The sequence below is a fragment of the Camellia sinensis genome, chromosome 15 (genome assembly GCF_055761805.1).
Source record: "Camellia sinensis isolate YWXY chromosome 15, ASM5576180v1, whole genome shotgun sequence".
In the NCBI taxonomy this organism is placed as follows: domain Eukaryota; kingdom Viridiplantae; phylum Streptophyta; class Magnoliopsida; order Ericales; family Theaceae; genus Camellia; species Camellia sinensis.
In genome coordinates, this window is record NC_138975.1 from 34003548 (window position 1) to 34024015 (window position 20468).

Genomic DNA, 20468 nt, shown 5'->3' on the forward strand with positions numbered 1-20468 from the left:
ACTCTATAGAATACAATCGACGAAGAAAAGACCGTGTTGAAAGATTTGATTAAAATCTATACCATATATATCGAAGGGCAAGATCTTGCATGAAAAATAAGAAACAATTTTTTATTTGTCGTTTAGGAAGGAAACGTTACTTCTTTAAGGGGTTTACAAAGTAAAGTAGTTGAGGTTGTCCTTTGCACTAAAAAGGGGCTCAACAAGGGGGTCTCGGCCGAATAACGCTTGATTGGATTTATCCCATGTGACTGTTGTGTTGACCAAATTAAAAATAATAAATATATATATAGACATATATTACGAATAAAAAATACACATTATATATTTAATAAATATTTAAATAAAGTTAAAAAATATGTATTTTTGTATTTTTTAATTATTTTAAAGTATATAGACATAATATATAAGTGCTCCTCGAGGCGCTCCCAACTTAAGAAACTTCTATATGTTCACGCTTCCGCACTCCCACTCCTGCTTCAAGCAACTAAGATCCCAAACCCCTTACCCATGTCATATCAAGTTGACACAGGTACTCTGATGAAATAGAAGAGTCCGTATAACACATGTTTTGAGTTATAATTCCTGCATATTTTAACAGAATTATCTATTAGCAAGAGCTGGTGATTTATTTCCTCAAACTTTTCATGTTGACACATACTTTCATGATGTCTCAATGATTTATTTTCTCAAAATTTTCATGCAGGTTTTGAGAAGCTATCAGTTTTGAGAAAACTGGAGACTCTAAATCTCGAACATAACAAATTCAATAATAGTCTTTTGCCATCTTTGAGTGCACTTACATCCCTTAAGACACTTAATCTTGGTGGGAATAAATTTGAGGGACTATTTCCAGCGCACGGTATCTTCTTTTGTGTCATTGTCTCTGAAAATTCATGATTTTTTTTTAGTCAAGAAATTGTTATCATAATTATAATTACATAATCATTCTTACTATTTTATATTGTTAATTGTTTTTACTATGTTATAAGTTCATGACTTTATTTATTAAATATTGTTATTATGATGTTTCTTTGGGCAGAATTGGCATATTTGGGGAATGTGGAAACGTTGGATTTAAGTTCTAATCTAATTAGTGGGATCCAAGGTAAAACTTACAACTTCCTGAAACTTACATTCCTGCCTCAAGTTTTCAATTAGAAGCGTAGAAGAACCATATGTCATTTGTAGATTTTGATGTTAGTTACTAATAATAATGTACTACCTTTCCCATCCATTTGCATTGTAATCACTAATTTGGTTCATAATACCTCAGCAATATTATGAGCTGAACCATAATCTTGATAGGTAGAAAAAGCTCCTCCTAATGTGGGGAGTTGAGTCACTGGAAGTATACTCATTCATTATCATTATTTTCACCAATAATTCTACAGACGCAACTGATCATAGAATCTACAGTAGAAAATATACTTTGAATGACATTAGTGGAGTAGTCTTTTAGTTGTGAGTCCCACGACCTAATGCATATGGTCATATTTATATATGTTTAATCTATTATGTGAGATAAAATAATGTTTTATATGACATTTAGGTGCTGTTTGATAAAATTAAAAATTAAGTATTAAAAACTGAATACTGAATTTTTTAAGTTAAAATGCTATTTGATAAAAATTTAAATGCTGAATTAAAACAATTTGTTTGATATGTATAATATTAAATTTAAATTTTATTATTTTTAAATTGTATTTTTCAATTTATATTATAATAGTGAGTTGGTAGTGGTGGTGGTGGAGACAACAATGGTGCCTATCGCGCCAATGACAATGGTGGTGTAGATAGAGAGATAGTGGTTGTGGTGATGGTAGAGGAATAACGTAGTAGTGATAAAAAAAAAAGGGAGTGATGGCGGCGGTGTAATGATGGCATTTATTGTGGTGGTGGTTATGGCAACGGTGACAATGGTCGTGAATATCAAGGGTTGTAGTAGTTTTTTAGTGTTGGTGGTAGTGGCAATGGCAATGGCAATGTCAGTGGCAGTGGCAGTGGTAGTGGCGACTGTGGTGGTAGTGAAATGATGGTGGTCGTGGAAGGGTGGTGGGTGGTGGTGGCAGCGACAGCAGTGAAGGTGGTGATGGTAGCAGCAACAGTGATGATGATGGAGGTTGTGAAATTATAATGGTGTATCTTGATGCTTATATGTAAGTATTTATAAATTCAGTCAGAATTAAATAAGTTTCCTATCACTTAAAATTTTCTTAATTTTTAGCTTACATTTTAAGAGCTGCTTAAATTTTTAAGTGATACCATTTGTGGTTATCAAACAAGCTTAAAATGATTTTTACTTAATATATTCAGTTATAAGTGTTGAATTAGGTTATCAAATACCATTTTAGTGTCAAAAAGCTATTTTACTCGTTTGATAGCAATATACAACAATATATGCATATAGTGATAGTCTTAAATATGAATATATAAGAAGTGTCCTATGAAAAGTGTCAGACATATATCTCACGCCCTTGTTCAAGTGTTACGTGTCCGACATTGGTATTTTATTTATTTTGAGGAGTCCATGTAGCTTAATTTCTCCTTCAACCATTATTTACCTCAACTCTTTGTATTCTCCAGAATATATTATTTGGAGGACAACTCACTTTCTTCAATCAACTTGATTTTCTAGGATAAACTAAAAAATGACAATGATCTTTAAAAATAAAAAAACTGAACCAAAAGTGGTAACTATGAACATGATGGATTATCATATGTTTTGTTTAGTGTCGTTCTTTTAACCTTACAACTTTATTTATTTTTTTTGATAAGCGAAGAAAAGGAAGCTTTATTGATGAAGACCGAATAAGGAAATACATCAATAAAGAAGAAGGGGAGGGGGAAGGGAAAGGGGAAAGATGGTGAGTTGGTGAGTAACCAACCACAATCAACAAACCCAAACCACAATACAACCGAAATCAGAAACATGCCAAAGCCAATAGATAAAAAACACTACCAACCAGCCAAAAAACAAACCAAAACAAAGACTGAAGAAGATCAGCAAGAAGCAAACCATCTTTCCCTCTGCTGGAGCATCCAGACAGCAGGCCACACACACTAGCAAGAATCAGACCATCAGTGAGGCAAGAAGATCAGCATCAGGGCATCCCATAGATCAACACAACAATTCAAACCAATGCCCAGAACACCTTTGCTAACAGAGGGCAAATGCACTGCCTTCACAGACCAGAACCAAGCAGGCCTCTGCACTGCCTTCACAGACCAGAAGCTGGTACCTACCACTCTGCAACCAATCTGCATACATACCAATCTGCTTCAAACCCATCTGCTAGCAATCTACATAATGACAGAAGCTTCATTTACAGGAGCTTCACTGGAACCAGAGAGAGAGCTTCAGACCAGACTTCTACAAACAAATCTGCTACTTCCCACACTGCTACCACTCTGCATACTGACAGAACAAGCAAAACCTACGTGATACAACCTCTCACCTGCTTCAAATTTGCGACAATATCATGCACAGTGTAATTCACCCCTTTAACATATGACTTGATCCATAATGCAATTCTTACTTTTATTAGCTCTACTATCTGTGCGAAATCTGCATTACCATTGTTAAATAAGCATTCATTCCTAAGTTTCCATAAGGACCAAAGCATGGCCAAAGGGACCACCTTCCAAATGTTGAACTCCTCCTTCCTGAATTTCATACCAGACCACCAGTCAAGCAAAATAACCACAGATCCTGGTGTTACCCACTGCACTTCCCACCAGTTTACCAACTCAGACCATAACTTCCATACCAATGGGCATAAAAGCAACACATGATTTATGGTTTCTACCTCTGCTTTGCAAAATACACATAGTGGGCTGACATTGGCAGGTATAGCTCCAATCCTTTGCATGAATTCTGCTGTTTTAAGTCTCCCTTTCCAAGCTAACCAGCTGAAGAACTGAGCCTTCGGGGGGGCTGCATTTTTCCACAGGAACTTTGAAATGGAAACTGTGGGTCCATTAACTAATTCCAACCTTTTCCACACTGATGCCACAGAGAATACTCCAGAATTACTTGCTCTCCACAAACAGTAATCCTCAGTTAGAGGATTTAGATTAGGTACCTCTGCTAGTAATACATTTAGCCTATGAACTTCCTCCTCCTCCCAAGCTAAAAGTGATCTTCTAAATGCCAACTTCCAATCACTGCCCGGCCCTTTCCGGTGGTAAAAAAATTGAGCATAAGTTTACAATAATTTACTGTAGGTTGTGAGACCTTGTCAAGATTGAAAAAGCTGGAGACTTTGTCTCTTAGTGACAACTACTTCAACAAGAGCATCATTTTATGTTTAAGTTCATTGATATCTCTGAAGAATCTTTTTCTTGGTTACGCTAACTTGGGAGATTCATTTCTTGCCCGAGGCATGTCTATCTTTAATATAACTCCCCAAAATAATATATGTTATCCATCCTTATCTTACTAGTATCTTCTATTTTGTTTTATTGCAAAATTAACAGTGCTCGAAAACTTGGAGATGCTGGAATTAGCTGGATGTGGGCTTAGCTCCCTAACAATGCAAGGTATAACTCAACTTCCTTGATTAACTGGATGTGGGCTTATCTTCTATTTTGTTTTAAGTTTGTTGCCTAATTCCCTACTTTTCCAACATGCCTTAGATTACTCACACAAAACTATTGGGGAAAAAAAAAAACTGTCAGGAAGCATAATTAAAAAAAAAAAAATTACTCCTCCTTACCCTATGTCAAGAAAGCCAGTCTCAGTTCGGTCCATTATGAAGTGAAAATCTTTTGAAGTACTTATAAAAGCAATAGGTCTGTCAAGTTCACTATGTTCTCTGTAGTTGACTTCTAATGGCATTTGATTGCGGTCATATGCTCAGATTCTAAACTACTATTACTATCTAAGTGGAGCAAGATGAGACATCTAGATCTAAGTCGTAATTCTTTCGGCAAGGACATCTTACGGATTTTGGGTGCTCTCCCCTCCCTTAAGTTTCTATCCTTACATGACAATGCAATGGAAGGACCACTTTCTAACCAAGGTGCACGTATTTTCTTTTTCTTTTTTTTTTTAATTCTTGGTCTTTAAAGTTAACTTTTTAAGCTTCATTTGAGTGTTGAGAAGACTTAAAAGGAAAATGAAATCTTATAGCTACACTACATATTGGCCAAGTGACTTTTCACATCTTTATTTCCTTTTCCACCTCCTGGCAAGCAAACTGTGGCAACTACGTTTTTGTTTACTGTGTTTTCCTTTTCTGGTTTTTCAAATCTATCAATGCCATTGTAGATCACAAAAAGTTAAAATCATTTTTTTTAGTTGGCCCTGAAGCACTAACTGGTTGACCTGTAAATATATATATATATATATCTATATAATAAAGCCTGATGACTTTTGAATTTGTTCTACACACATTTGTCCTACTAAGACATTTGGACGGCTTAGATCTATTCAAATTTTAAAACAATGACTGCGATATATTTCTAAAAAATATCTTACATGTATATTTTTTATTTTCCCGCTTCTCTGTCTTACTTTTTCCTTTTCTCACCCATCCTTCCATAATCCCATGATCCCACCTTCCTCGCTCTATTTTCTTTTTGTTTTTTTGTTCTCCCATTTTTATTTTTCTCTCTATTTGTTTTTTTTTTATTTTTTATTTTCTCATTTTTGTTTACATATTTTTATTCATATTATATGGAAAAGTCTACCATCCCCGAATTAGGAGCCAGATTTTTTTGAGTGTAGTGGAGATTAAATTAATGAATTTTATAGTCCACAAATTAAATGAATTTGAACAATTAATTATTATTTTTAAATATATTGAATACTTGATAGACTTCATAAATTTAGACCTTATATGAATCTTCAACATCTATATAATAAAGCAAGATAGTTTTTAAATTTGTCCTACTAGAAAATTTGGATGGCTTAGATCTATTCAAATTATAAAACAACGGTTGGGATATATTTTTCAAAAAATATCATACTTGTACATTTTCTGTTTTCCGCTTCTCTCTCTTACTTTTTCCTTTTCTCACCCATCTTTCCATGATCCCACATTCTTCTCTCTTTTCTTTTTATTTTTTTTGTTTTCTTCCATTATTATTTTTCTCTCTATTTGTTTTTTTTTTATTTTCTTTTTTTGTTCACTTATTTTTATTCATATTATATGAAAAATTCAACGATCCCCGAATTAGGAGTCAGATTTTACTATGTGTAGTGTAGGTTAAATTAATGAATTTTATAATCCACAAATTAAATGAATTTGAATAATTAATTATTATTTTTAAATATACGGAATACCTGATAGACTTCATAAATTTAGACCATATATAAATCTTCAATGTAACGCCCTCAAAATAATAACATTAAACCCATCAAATAAGACATGCATTGACATATGAACTAGCCACATTCTTTTATTCATTAGAGTCTCATTACATAAGCATTACATGTTAACATCAAAACAAAATGCCCTACGGGCTTACAGCTTTCCAAGTTGACACTTGGTTACAACAAAAGAGTACTAACTCGTTTACACATTAAGCCCTTGGCTTGAAGTTACATGTAATACATCAAAAGTAAAACGACAAAAGTATGTCCGTCGCTAGCCTCCCAAGCTATGTCCTTGGAGGTGGCATGCTACCTGTACCTGAAAATGATGTTCCCATATAGGGTGAGCCACAGCCCAGTAGAAATACACTAAACCAACCATGGACAATGACTAAAATATTAGCAATTGATAGATGGCTAACCCTGATACATTCACATAAATCACATTTTATGTCATACGACTTACGAGTCCAAGTTACTTTTCATTTTCCCTTTTTCAACAGATAAACATGTCAGCTCTATCATCATTTCAACAGATATGTATAACAACAATATCCCACATTCAGATAAGCATAAAAGCTATATCCACATTTCACAACAGATATGTATAACAACAATATCCCACATTCAGATAAGCATATGAGCTCTATCTTCACTTCTCTAGACAAGCATATGAGCTGTATCTACGGAGTTCATCCCCTATCTTCTCCCAACACTATCCGGTTTAGAGGTACATCCCCTATCTTCCCCTAAACCGCGGAGTACATCCCCCATCTCCTCGTCTACACATAACGTATACAAACACATTGGTTCTATATACAATCACCCAATACATACAGTTAATGTATTCTGTCACCCGTCAAGTTCCATGACACATTCCATTGATTAGTTTCAGTTTGCCTAATCATCATGCATTGTCTACAACAATCACGACTATCCTCCACCGATAGCCCAAAGCAGTTATTTCTAAACAGAAAATAAATGCACAAATGGATATTCAATCAACATTTCATTTCCTCATTTCTACCAATTAATTATCCCAATTAATCAACAATGTAATTAGGCCATTTTCCATAATTACCATTTCAACCCTAAGGTCCCATTTCCATCAATGATTCAACAATAAGTCCATTTCTCTATTCCAAACATGCTCCTAGGTTTATTATGAATAAAACCCCAACTTTTTGTAAAATTACACAAAAGCCCCTAACTTTCACAAAATTACCAAACCAAGCCCAACATCTCAAAATACCAAAATTTAGAGACAAAACCCATAGAGAGGAGTAGGATATCCCTACCTCGAAGTTTGAGCCAAAAAGGAGATGAAGACTCGAAGATCAACGTGCTCCAAATCCAAACTTTTTCAGATTAAATCGAACCTCTCAACGCCCTCTATCTTTTTAACAAAGGCCCTAGGCTAGATTCACACCCTAGGGAGATCAAATCTTAGAGAGAATGTAAGTTTAGAGAGAGAGGGTCTCGGATCTAGGTTTTGGAAGAAAAAGAAAGTGAAAAAGTTAAGTTCAAAAACGCTACTGTCCGCTGATATAAAACACGCTCGCTCGAGCGAAGCCTTCGTCGCTCGAGCGACCAGACACAGAAAACTCTCGCTCGAGCCAAGAAGTTCTCGATCGAGCGAAGAAAAACCCAGACCGCTCGAGCGAAGGAAGCTCGCTCGAGCCAAGAAAGGCAACTCTCAGGTCCAGAACCAGACGCCATCGCTAGCTCGAGCGAAGCCACTCTGGCTCGACCCACCAGACACGAACTCAACTCTCGCTCGAGCGACCAACTCCTCGCTCGAGCGAAGACCCAACATTTTGGGCAGCAACACTAGGCTCCCAAACACAACCAACCTGTAACAAACCTGCCCAACACATCCTATAACTCAATATACAAAGTAAAAAGGATGCAAACCAGATAATAAACAACTACCAACATCTACGGACACATGTCCGGATCACTGTACAACAAGGGTAAACCCGGGATCGCTATAACCTCCCCCCCTTAAAGAATTTCGCCCCCGAAATTAAGCACAAGTTTTCAAAAGCAGGTTTTCCTCTATTTTAGACAATGTTACATTTTAACATTCAACAATTCGACCCATTACCGGTCATCCCATCCCTTTAACAAGAGACATTTCACAATATATAAACAACATATGTACTTTTAACATGCATCAACATCATGCACTATCTTTCCAATTTCAACAATATATTCAACATATATAATGTTACATTCAACTTCCATATGAGGCAAGTTCCAAAACATACTTCCAATAAACCAAAACATTTTCAATGTTTCACAACTTAAGACATATATAAAAGCTCTTAAGTTCAACACTAGTTCAAAATCTAAATACAAGATTACATATCCACAAACAAGTCCGGATATTTCTCACGGACTTCCAACTCACGTTCCCAAGTGGCTTCCTCCACTCCGTGATGTTTCCACAAGACTTTCACCAAATGAATGGTCTTGCCACGCAGGACCTGATCCCGCCTATCCAAGACCCGAACCGGTCTCTCCTCATACGAGGCATCCTCATCTACCTCTAAATCAGTTCAATCCAACACATATGATGGATCTGGCTCATACTTCCGAAGCATACTCACATGAAACACGTCATGCACTCCGGACAACTGCGGCGGTAAGGCTAACCGATAGGCAACCTCGCCAATCCTCTCAAGGATCTCAAAAGGACCAATAAACCGAGGGGATAACTTCCCACTCTTCCCAAATCTCATCAAACCTCGCCTAGGTGATATCTTCAGAAAGACATGGTCACCTACCTCAAACGCCAAAGGCCTCCTCCTAGGTCGGCATAAGATTTCTGACGACTCTGGGCTGTAACAAGCCTCCTACAGATAAGCTCAACTTTCTCTGTCGTCTCCCTAACCAACTCCGGACCCAACAAAGGTGCATCACCCACCTCGGCCCAACAAACTGGAGACCTACACGGTCGGCCATACAAGGCCTCAAACGGTGTCATACCGATACTAGACTGAAAACTGTTGTTGTAGGCAAACTCTACCAATGGCAAGTGCCTCTCCCACGTCCCACTGAAGTCCAGGACACAACCCCGAAGCATATCCTCGAGGATCTGGATAGTACGCTCGGACTGCCCGTCAGTCTGAGGATGATAAGCCGTACTAAAGGTCAACTTAGTGCCCAAGGCACTCTGCAAGCTCTGCCACAACCTAGCAGTAAAACGAGGATCTCTATCTGAGACGATCGTCACTGGGACCCCGTGCAATCTCACTACGTCCCGAATATACAAGTCGGCAAGATGATCTACCGAATCTTTCACGCGCATAGGAATAAAGTGCGCCGACTTAGTTAACCGGTCTACAACCACCCAAATAGCATCACTACCCCGCTGAGTCCTCGGAAGACCTACAACGAAGTCCATAGTGACATGCTCCCACTTCCACTCGGCAATAGGCAAGGGCTGCAACAAACCCGCTGGCCTCTGATGCTCGGCCTTCACTTGCTGGAAAGTAAGGCACTTCGATACGAAAACAGCCACATCTCTCTTCATACCCCGCCACCAAAACTGGCGACTCAAATCCTGATACATCTTAGTACCTCCCGGATGCACCGCAAGGCGCGAATGGTGAAACTCTCGGAGTACTTCCTCTCGGCAAGACTCCGGTACAAACAAACGGTCTCGGTATCTCACACTCAGGTCGGGATACACCGTCAAACCCTTCTCAACCTTCCCACTGGAGATCTTCTCTCGGAGGGATTCTACCTCAAGGTCACCTCTCTGTGCCTCTAACACTCTCGTCACAAGCGTGGGCTGCGCAACAACAGAAAACAAGGCCGCAGCCTCGACAGATTCGCCCAGTAGCAAATCAAACTCGCCAAGTGCCCCCAACATCTCCCATTCTCGGATGGCTATACAAGCTACATCACGAATGGACTTCCTACTAAGGGCATCGGCCACAACATTGGCCTTTCCCGGATGATAATGCAACTCAAAATCGTAATCCTCGATGAACTCCATCCATCTCCTCTGCCTCAAATTCAAGTCCCTCTGTGTAAACAGATACTTCAAACTCTTGTGGTCCGAGAACACCTCGAACTTCTCACCATAAAGGTAGTGCCTCCAGATTTTTAAGGCAAAGATCACAGCTGCTAACTCTAGGTCGTGTGTGGAGTAATTCTTCTCGTGTATTTTCAACTGACGTGAGCCATAAGCTACCACTTTCCCCTCTTGCATCAACACACAACCCAAACCCTCTCGTGAGGCATCACAATAAACTGCATAACCCAACCCTCTCTCCGGAATAATCAACACCGGAGCGGTGGTCAATCTAACTTTCAGCTCTTGGAACGACTTTTCACAAGTCTCACTCCACACAAACTTGACTCCCTTCCGAGTCAGTCTAGACAACGGTGACGCTAATCTGGAGAAATCTTTCACAAACCGACGGTAATACCCAGCCAATCCCAGAAAACTGCGGATCTCAAACACACTCTTAGGCTGTGCCCAATCTTGCACTGCCTCTACCTTGGATGTATCAACAGACACCCCTTCCCCGGATACCACGTGGCCTAAGAATATGACTTCCCTCAGCCAGAACTCACACTTCCCAAACTTGGCATACAGCCTATGGGCTCTAAGTAACTCAAGCACCACTCTCAAGTGTGCCTCGTGCTCCTCCTCAGAAGGCGAATAGATAAGGATGTCGTCCACAAAAACGACCACAAACCGATCTAAGAATTCTCGGAAAATCCGGTTCATCAAGTCCATAAAGACTACCGGTGCATTGGTAAGCCCGAATGGCATCACCAGAAACTCGTAATGGCCATACCGCATACGGAATGCCGTCTTAGGAATATCTTCCTCCCTGACCCTCAACTGGTGGTAACCCGATCTCAAGTCTATTTTAGAGAAATAACGGGAACCCTTCAACTGGTCAAACAAATCATCTATACGGGGCATAGGGTACTTATTCTTAACCGTAGCCCGATTCAACTTCCGGTAGTCTATACACAATCTCAAGGCACCATCTTTCTTTTTAACAAAGAGAGCCGACGCTCCCCACGGCGAAACACTAGGGCGAACAAAGCCCTTATCTAGCAATTCCTGGAGTTGAACTTTCAACTCAACCAACTCTGCTGGAGCAAAACGGTAAGGTGCCATAGAAATCGGCGCCGTGCCGGGCACTAGATCAATAGAGAACTCTATCTCTCGGTGAGGTGGCAAACTAACAAGATCTTCGGGAAAGACATCCGAATACTCACAAACCACCCTCGGCAACACAACCTGGGTCTCATCACACTCACCACTCTCAAAGCTAGCCAGTAGACCATTAAGTTCACTTCGCCCTCACGAATCATACCCCGGTGGCAAAACACTACCAACCCGGTCTCCCAAGAAATGGGACCACTCCCCGCTCAAGGTACATAACGTGACCCTCTGGCGGTAGCAATCAATAACAGCCCGGTATGACGATAGCCAGTCCATACCCAAAATAACATCAAAACCCTTCATGGGCATGACAACAAACGGAAAAGGAAGCCTATGGTCGGCGACCTCTATATCACAGCCTCTAACACCCTGTTTCAGAATCAACTCACCACCCAAAGGCGATACCACATAAATAGGAGATGCTAACTGTGCTAACTCCAATTCCAAAACAGATGCAAATGCAGCAGATACAAAAGAATGAGATGCACCCGTGTCTATCAACACATTAGCAACCGAGTTGCAAAACAGAAAAGTACCTCTCACTACTGATGGAGCCGGTACTAAATCCTGCGCGGTAACAGCATACACGCGCCCCGTAGGCCCCTGGTCTACCTGCTCACCTCTCGGAGCAAAAGACTGCTGCACAGACTGGGATGACGAAGCTCCCGGATTGGCCCTCGAGGCCTGCACAGACTGGGCTGGCTGAAAACCCTGCATCTGCCTAAAACCAGACGCTCCCGAAGTGGCACTCAACTGCGGGCAAAACCTCCTTAGGTGCCCAGGCTGTCCACACTGATAACAAGACAAGGGCTGCCCCCTGCCCAAACTCTGACTCTGCGGTCTAGCTGAAGAAGAAGTAGCTTTCTGACCCCCACCCTTCTGCGGGCAAACTGAAACCTTGTGACCCAGCTGGCCACACTTGTAACAAGTAAACTCTCCCTGATTGCCTCTCCCCGAGCCTGCACTCGGCACTGGAAAGGTCGATCTAGAGACTGCACCCTGAGACTGCTGAGGGTTATAACCCTTCTGTCTCCTGCCATCACTCTGACTATCCGGGCTCCTCTTGGAGCCCCTCTGTTCTTCCTCCTCTTCCTGCATCATAATCTCCATATGAGCGGCAGCATCTACCAGGTGTCTATACTCTCGGATGTAAGACCCACCAACTCTCAACTTGAGGCCCCGCCTCAACTTCCGCTCAAACTCATAGCAACGGCGTTCCTCAGACGCCACCAGTTCCGGTGCAAACCTGGACAGACTGGTAAAAGTAGCCTCAAACTCGGCCACTGACAAGCCCTGCTGTTTAAGCCGGCTAAACTGATCCCTCAGCTTCTCCCTAGCTGCTGCAGACAAAAACCTCTCCTGAAAAGCATTCAGAAACGCCTCCCAAGTACCGCCAACACGAGCCTTCTCGTACTTCCACCATTGACCCGCATCTCCCTTCAGCTGGAAGGATGCCAAGGTCACTTTCAGTGCTCCGTCCTCGATGCCAAGCATCTCGAACGTCTTACTCATTTGCTCTAACCACTCATCAGCCTTCAGTGGCTCCTTCGGATCCCCGACAAACTCATCCGGATTAGACCGGAAAAACTCCCTCTTCAAGAAAGAAGGCTCTGTCTCAGCTGCCTGATTCCCAGCTCTAAGAATACCCAAAGCTCTTGCTTTCTCTCTGGCCAAGGCACCCATAGCCTGCTGACCCACTGGCTCGGCCACATTGGCCTGCCCAACTCCCTCCTGCACTGCCGGAATCTCCTCCGGTAACGGTATTTCCTGCCTCGCAGGTCTACCACGCCTAGCTCCTCTTCCTCGTCCTGACATCCTAATAAAGGCAACACAGAACGTTAGCACATTCATAAATGTGCCGAAACTAAACACTCACGTCCTAATGCATGGACAACTGTAATTCACTCCACATAAGCACATAAACACATAAGCACTTACGAATTTTCATTTCCAGATAATGATAGTCCCGAGGCGTTACTAGAGTTCCGGTTAGAAATAGCATTGATCAAGTGCTTTTCCAACAAGACTCCTAGAAACTCAAGGATCCAATCAACATCCTAGAAATTAAATCCCATACCCACATAGTCACATAAGCATGTTATCAATTAAGCACATAGCATATGATACTACATTTAAGTCTCTATCAAGCGAGACAAACCCATTGTGATCCTAATCACTTCCCACGTACCCAAAGTATTCAAACCCGGTACGCTCTGATACCAAGTTGTAACGCCCTCAAAATAATAACATTAAACCCATCAAATAAGACATGCATTGACATATGAACTAGCCACATTCTTTTATTCATTAGAGTCTCATTACATAAGCATTACATGTTAACATCAAAACAAAATGCCCTATGGGCTTACAGCTTTCCAAGTTAACACTTGGTTACAACAAAAGAGTACTAACTCGTTTACCAATTAAGCCCTTGGCTTGAAGTTACATGTAATACATCAAAAGTAAAACGACAAAAGTATGTCCGCCGCTAGCCTCCCAAGCTATGTCCTTGGAGGTGGCATGCTACCTGTACCTGAAAATGATGTTCCCATATAGGGTGAGCCACAGCCCAGTAGAAATACACTAAACCAACCATGGACAATGACTAAAATATTAGCAATTGATAGATGGCTAACCCTGATACATTCACATAAATCACATTTTATGTCATACGACTTACGAGTCCAAGTTACTTTTCATTTTCCCTTTTTCAACAGATAAGCATGTCAGCTCTATCATCATTTCAACAGATATGTATAACAACAATATCCCACATTCAGATAAGCATAAAAGCTATATCCACATTTCACAAAAGATATGTATAACAACAATATCCCACATTCAGATAAGCATATGAGCTCTATCTTCACTTCTCTAGACAAGCATATGAGCTGTATCTACGGAGTTCATCCCCTATCTTCTCCCAACACTATCCGGTTTAGAGGTACATCCCCTATCTTCCCCTAAACCGCGGAGTACATCCCCCATCTCCTCGTCTACACATAACGTATACAAACACATTGGTTCTATATACAATCACCCAATACATACAGTTAATGTATTCTGTCACCCGTCAAGTTCCATGACACATTCCATTGATTAGTTTCAGTTTGCCTAATCATCATGCATTGTCTACAACAATCACGACTATCCTCCACCGATAGCCCAAAGCAGTTATTTCTAAACAGAAAATAAATGCACAAATGGATATTCAATCAACATTTCATTTCCTCATTTCTACCAATTAATTATCCCAATTAATCAACAATGTAATTAGGCCATTTTCCATAATTACCATTTCAACCCTAAGGTCCCATTTCCATCAATGATTCAACAATAAGTCCATTTCTCTATTCCAAACATGCTCCTAGGTTTATTATGAATAAAACCCCAACTTTTTGTAAAATTACACAAAAGCCCCTAACTTTCACAAAATTACCAAACCAAGCCCAACATCTCAAAATACCAAAATTTAGAGACAAAAACCATAGAGAGGAGTAGGATATCCCTACCTCGAAGTTTGAGCCAAAAAGGAGATGAAGACTCGAAGATCAACGTGCTCCAAATCCAAACTTTTTCAGATTAAATCGAACCTCTCAACGCCCTCTATCTTTTTAACAAAGGCCCTAGGCTAGATTCACACCCTAGGGAGATCAAATCTTAGAGAGAATGTAAGTTTAGAGAGAGAGGGTCTCGGATCTAGGTTTTGGAAGAAAAAGAAAGTGAAAAAGTTAAGTTCAAAAACGCTACTGTCCGCTGATATAAAACACGCTCGCTCGAGCGAAGCCTTCGTTGCTCGAGTGACCAGACACAAAAAACTCTCGCTCGAGCCAAGAAGTTCTCGATCGAGTGAAGAAAAACCCAGACCGCTCGAGCGAAGGAAGCTCGCTCGAGCCAAGAAAGGCAACTCTCAGGTCCAGAACCAGACGCCATCGCTCGCTCGAGCGAAGCCACTCTGGCTCGACCCACCAGACACGAACTCAACTCTCGCTCGAGCGACCAACTCCTCGCTCGAGCGAAGACCCAAAATTCTGGGTACCAACACTAGGCTCCCAAACACAACCAACCTGTAACAAACCTGCCCAACACATCCTATAACTCAATATACAAAGTAAAAAGGATGCAAACCAGATAATAAACAACTACCAACATCCACGGACACATGTCCGGATCACTGTGCAACAAGGGTAAACCCGGGATCGCTATATTCAACATCTATATAATAAAATAGGATTATTTTTGAATTTGTCCTACACACATTTGTTCTGCTAGGACATTTAGACGGCTTAAATCTATTCAAATTTTAAAACAACGGTTGGGAAATATTTCCGAAAAATATCCTACATGTACATTTTTTATTTTCCCGCTTCTCTCTCTTACTTTTTCCTTTTCTCACCCATCCTTCCATGATCCCATGATCCCACCTTCCTCTCTCTTTTCTTTTCGTTTCATTTTTTTGTTTTCTCTCATTTTTATTTTTCTCTCTATTTGTTTTTTTTTTTATTTACTCCTTTTTGTTCACTTATTTTTATTCATATTATATGGAAAAGTCTACCATCGCTGAATTAGGAGCCAGATTTTACTGTATGTAGTGGAGATTACATTAATGAATTTTATTGTCCACAAATTAAATGAATTTGAGCAATTAATTATTATTTTTAAATATATTGAATACCTGATAGACTTCATAAATTTGGACCTTATATGAATCTTCAACATATTTTAATAAATTAGGATGGTTTTTGAATCTTCAACATTTTTTTGTCCTATTAGGATATTTGGATGGCTCAGATCTGCTCAAATTATAAAACAATGGCTAAGATATATTTTCTCAAAAAATATCCTACAAATATATTTTCTACTTTTCCGCTTCTCTCTCTCTTACTTTTTTTCTTTTCTCACACATCCTTCCATAATCTCATGATCCAACATTCCTCTCTCTTTTCTTTTTATTTTTTTATTTTCTCTTTTTTGTTCAATATATTTTACACATATTTCCATACAATGTATGTATGCCCGTAATACCTAGAACATTATGGATATACATACAATTTCTGTATAATTATATAAGCAAAAGCAATATTGTACGTATGCCTGTGAAAATTGTATGTATATTAGGCACATCTATCTATCTAGTTATATATTATATAAGCAAAAGCGAGTTTTCGTGAGGAGTTTTGTGAGAACTCCAAAATTTTATAATAAATTTGTGATTTTATCAAATTAAAATAAAAATTAAATTTAAATAGTATTGGGATTACAATTATATTCTAATCCTAACATTATTTACATCGTGCCTTCAGGCACGGGCATACGCTAGTATATATATATATTGTCCCTTCAATTTGGTAATTGAGGTGCCCATAAATGTAGGTTGCATTGCAGCATCAAATCCAATTTTGTTCATCTCTATTTTCTTTGTTTCAATGTATTTAACATATTGTCCCTTCACTTTGGTAACAGAACTGACTTATAATGTTAGCAATTTGGAGGTCCTCATCCTCTCATGGAATCAGCTAAATGGAACATTGCCAATAGAAGGCAAGAAATTTTTCATTTTAAGTTACATGGTTAATTTGTTTTCAAATGGATGTCAATTCATCGTCTTTATTATTATTTTTTTAATGTTAAGATCATTTTTGAGCTTTGTTATTTTTGTAAGTTCTTTTGGCATCATTTATCTTTTATTATATGTTTTTGCAGGTTTGGCATCTTTCTACCACCTGAAGATCTTGGATTTGCAATAGAATGGTTTCTATGGGAGTGTTCCTCCATTCATAGGGGCATCTTCTCTGAAAGCTTTATATTTGAATTCAAATAAATTTAATGGTTCTTTACCCATTGAAGGTAAAAATCTACCACGATGGTTTGTTAATGTAATTGTTACAAACTAAAAGCCAGACAAAAAGAAATTTAAATAAAGATGCTAATTTGCTGGGTTTTGTTTATTTATTTATTTATTTATTATTATTATTATTATTATTATTTAAGTTCATTGCTTTGTGCTTGTTTAATTTGTTCATCGTTGATGAAAACTTTGAACTGTCATTACCTTTCCTCTTAAGAAGTAGTCAATTTCTTATAATAGCAAACATTTTAAAGAGTAGCATATAAGTTTCTTCTAGCATGACCAGTGAGATGGGCATTACATAAATTTGTTGCTTTTGCAGGTTTATGTGAACTGAAGAAACTTGAAGAGCTCGACCTCAGCTATAACCACATTGAAGGAATCCTTCCTCCATGCCTAAGCAATTTGACATCTCTCAGGTTGTTTGATGTTTCTGGGAACCAATTCACAGGAAACCATTTATCATCTCTGCTGGGCAGCCTCAATTCCCTAGGGTACATTGATCTTAGGCATAATCGTTTTGGGGGATTATTCTCATTTAGCTCATTTGTGAACCATTCCAAGCTTGAGGTGGTTGCAATTACAAGTGATAATGACAAATTTGAGGTGGAAACTGAATATAAAGATTGGTTACCCATGTTTCAGTTGAAGGTCTTTGTGCTACCAAACTGTAATCTGAACAAGCGCTCCGGTGATTTTCCGAAGTTTCTTCTTCACCAGAACACACTAAGTTTTATTGATCTCTCCCACAACAACTTGGAAGGTTCATTCCCAAACTGGCTACTTGTGAACAATACGAAACTGGAATATTTAAGTCTGCGGAATAACTCTTTTGTTGGTGAATTTCATTTGTCGCCATATTACAATTCTTATACTTGTTGGATGGATGTTTCAGACAATCAATTAATTGGGCATATTCAACTTAATATGGGGGAGATGGTTCCATATCTTATACACATAAACCTATCCAGGAATGCTTTTGGAGGTAGTATCCCATCCTTAATTGGTAAGATGAGAATTTTGGAGGTTCTAGATTTATCCAGTAATAATCTTTCAGGAGAAGTATCGAAGCAGTTAGTCAGAAATTGCAGATCTCTACGTTCTTTAGCATTATCAAATAACAAATTTCATGGCCAAATGTTTTCAGATGACTTCAAATTGACTCAGATAGAGTATTTACGATTGAACGATAATCAGTTTACCGAGCCTCTGACAAATGTGGTCTTCAATTTGTCTAAACTTTCTATGTTGGATATTAGCAACAACAACATGTCAGGTAAGATTCTAGATTCGATGAATAACGTGATATGTTTGAGAGCATTGATCATGCGAAATAATGCATTTAATGGTCAGTTCCCATGTGCACTGATTCCAAATGTGTTTATGGACATCTCTCATAACTCATTTTCGGGAACACTTACTTCTTGCTCAAACCCAAACTTGGGAGTCCTGGAGCATGTGCATTTGCAAGGGAACCATTTTACGGAATTCATTCCAGAAGCTCTTACTAATTTATCAAAACTTGTGACATTGGATGTCAGTGACAACAACTTGTCTGGCAGCATTCCCCTGTCCATTAGGTTGCTTGCCAACCTTAGCATTCTTGTATTGAGAGGAAACCAATTGGGTGGTTCCATTCCAACACAACTGTGCCAACTGAATAAGATAAGCTTGATGGATCTTTCCAAAAACTCTTTTACAGGGTCTATACCAAGTTGTTTAAGTAATATCACATTTGGGGCAATAGGGGCTACTGATCTTGCTTTCGCTCAAACACCTTTAGAATTTTACAGCACTAGGCATATCTTCTATGTGTATGAAAATGTCCTACTTCCACATCTAGATATGATCTTTGAGATTGGTGGCCCTGATGGCTCATATGATAAAGTAGATGAAGTTGAGTTTGTTACTAAGAGTAGGACTAACTCCTACCGGGATGGCAGCATCCTTAACTTCATGTCTGGATTGGATTTGTCATGTAACAAACTAACAGGTGAAATACCTTTTGAACTAGGGAAGTTAAGTAGTGTTCGTGAACTGAACTTGTCTCACAATCTCTTGATTGGACCCATCCCGAAGACCTTCTCAAACCTTACTCAAATAGAAAGTTTGGACCTTTCTTACAACAATTTGAGTGGAAACATCCCAACAGATCTAATCAATCTAAATTTTTTGGCAGTGTTCATTGTGGCTCACAACAATTTATCAGGTAAAATATTAGACAGAAAGGCACAGTTTGGGACCTTTGAAGCGAGCAGTTATGAGGGAAATCCATTTCTTTGTGGACCACCATTGGAGAACAATTGCACAGCCATTGTTGACTTGCCATACTCGCCAACAACAACATCCTTAGATGAAACTAAGGGGAAATGGTATGATATCAATCAAGTGGCTTTTTTTGCAAGTTTTGTCGGAACATACATTACTTTCTTGTTTGGATTTGCTGCTGTTCTATACATCAACCCGTACTGGCGACAAAGGTGGTTCTATCTGATTGAAGAGGGTATGTGGTCAAGTTATTATTTTGTTTGTAATACTGTTTACAAGCTTTTACGTTTTCAGCCTTCTGTATAATTAGCTATGCATGGTTTGTTTTCATGGACAAGCGCAACAAATGTTTGTAATAGTTAACTTTTTATTTCTTATGAATAAAAAACAACTATTAATAGCCATTATTGTCTTCTTATTTTCAACCCCCCCTTTTTTTTTTTGCCTGTTTTTGTTGCTGATTTGAAACACTTCTTCTTTTTTTTTTCGCTACATCGGAAAGAAAATTTGAAACACTTCTATCAGCTTTTATAAGTTGATATTTTACTCGGGATGCAGAACTGTGTAGGTCGAGCCCCTCGATTTTTGATAATTTATTATTAATTTCATATTTATGAATACAACAATGTTAGGTAACTCAAAATTTTGTGACTCAAATCACTTAAAACAATGTCGTTTTGAGTGTAAAACGACGTCGTTTTAATAAATTTGAGCCATTTGAGCCACAAAATTTTGGGTTACCAAACATTTTCCTTATGAATATTTTTAAGGAAAATGATTTGGAGCCCTAAAAATATCCCCCTAATTCCCCTAATTTCCAATTTGGGCAACTTTTT

The 20468-nt window shown here is 39.0% G+C and overlaps 1 protein-coding gene across 1 annotated transcript; it reads left to right on the plus strand.

The window, feature by feature from the left end:
* Nucleotides 1-510: 510 nt before the first annotated feature.
* On the plus strand, nucleotides 511-19972 carry LOC114296314 (receptor-like protein 1). The gene is made up of 7 exons (XM_082908152.1): nucleotides 511-532; nucleotides 707-862; nucleotides 1013-1108; nucleotides 4228-4444; nucleotides 16999-17057; nucleotides 17298-17363; nucleotides 17687-19972. The coding sequence occupies exons 1-7, from the start codon at nucleotides 511-513 to the stop codon at nucleotides 19936-19938; spliced, it is 2868 nt and encodes a 955-aa protein (XP_082764278.1). The 3' UTR covers nucleotides 19939-19972.
* The last annotated feature ends 496 nt before the right edge of the window (nucleotides 19973-20468 follow it).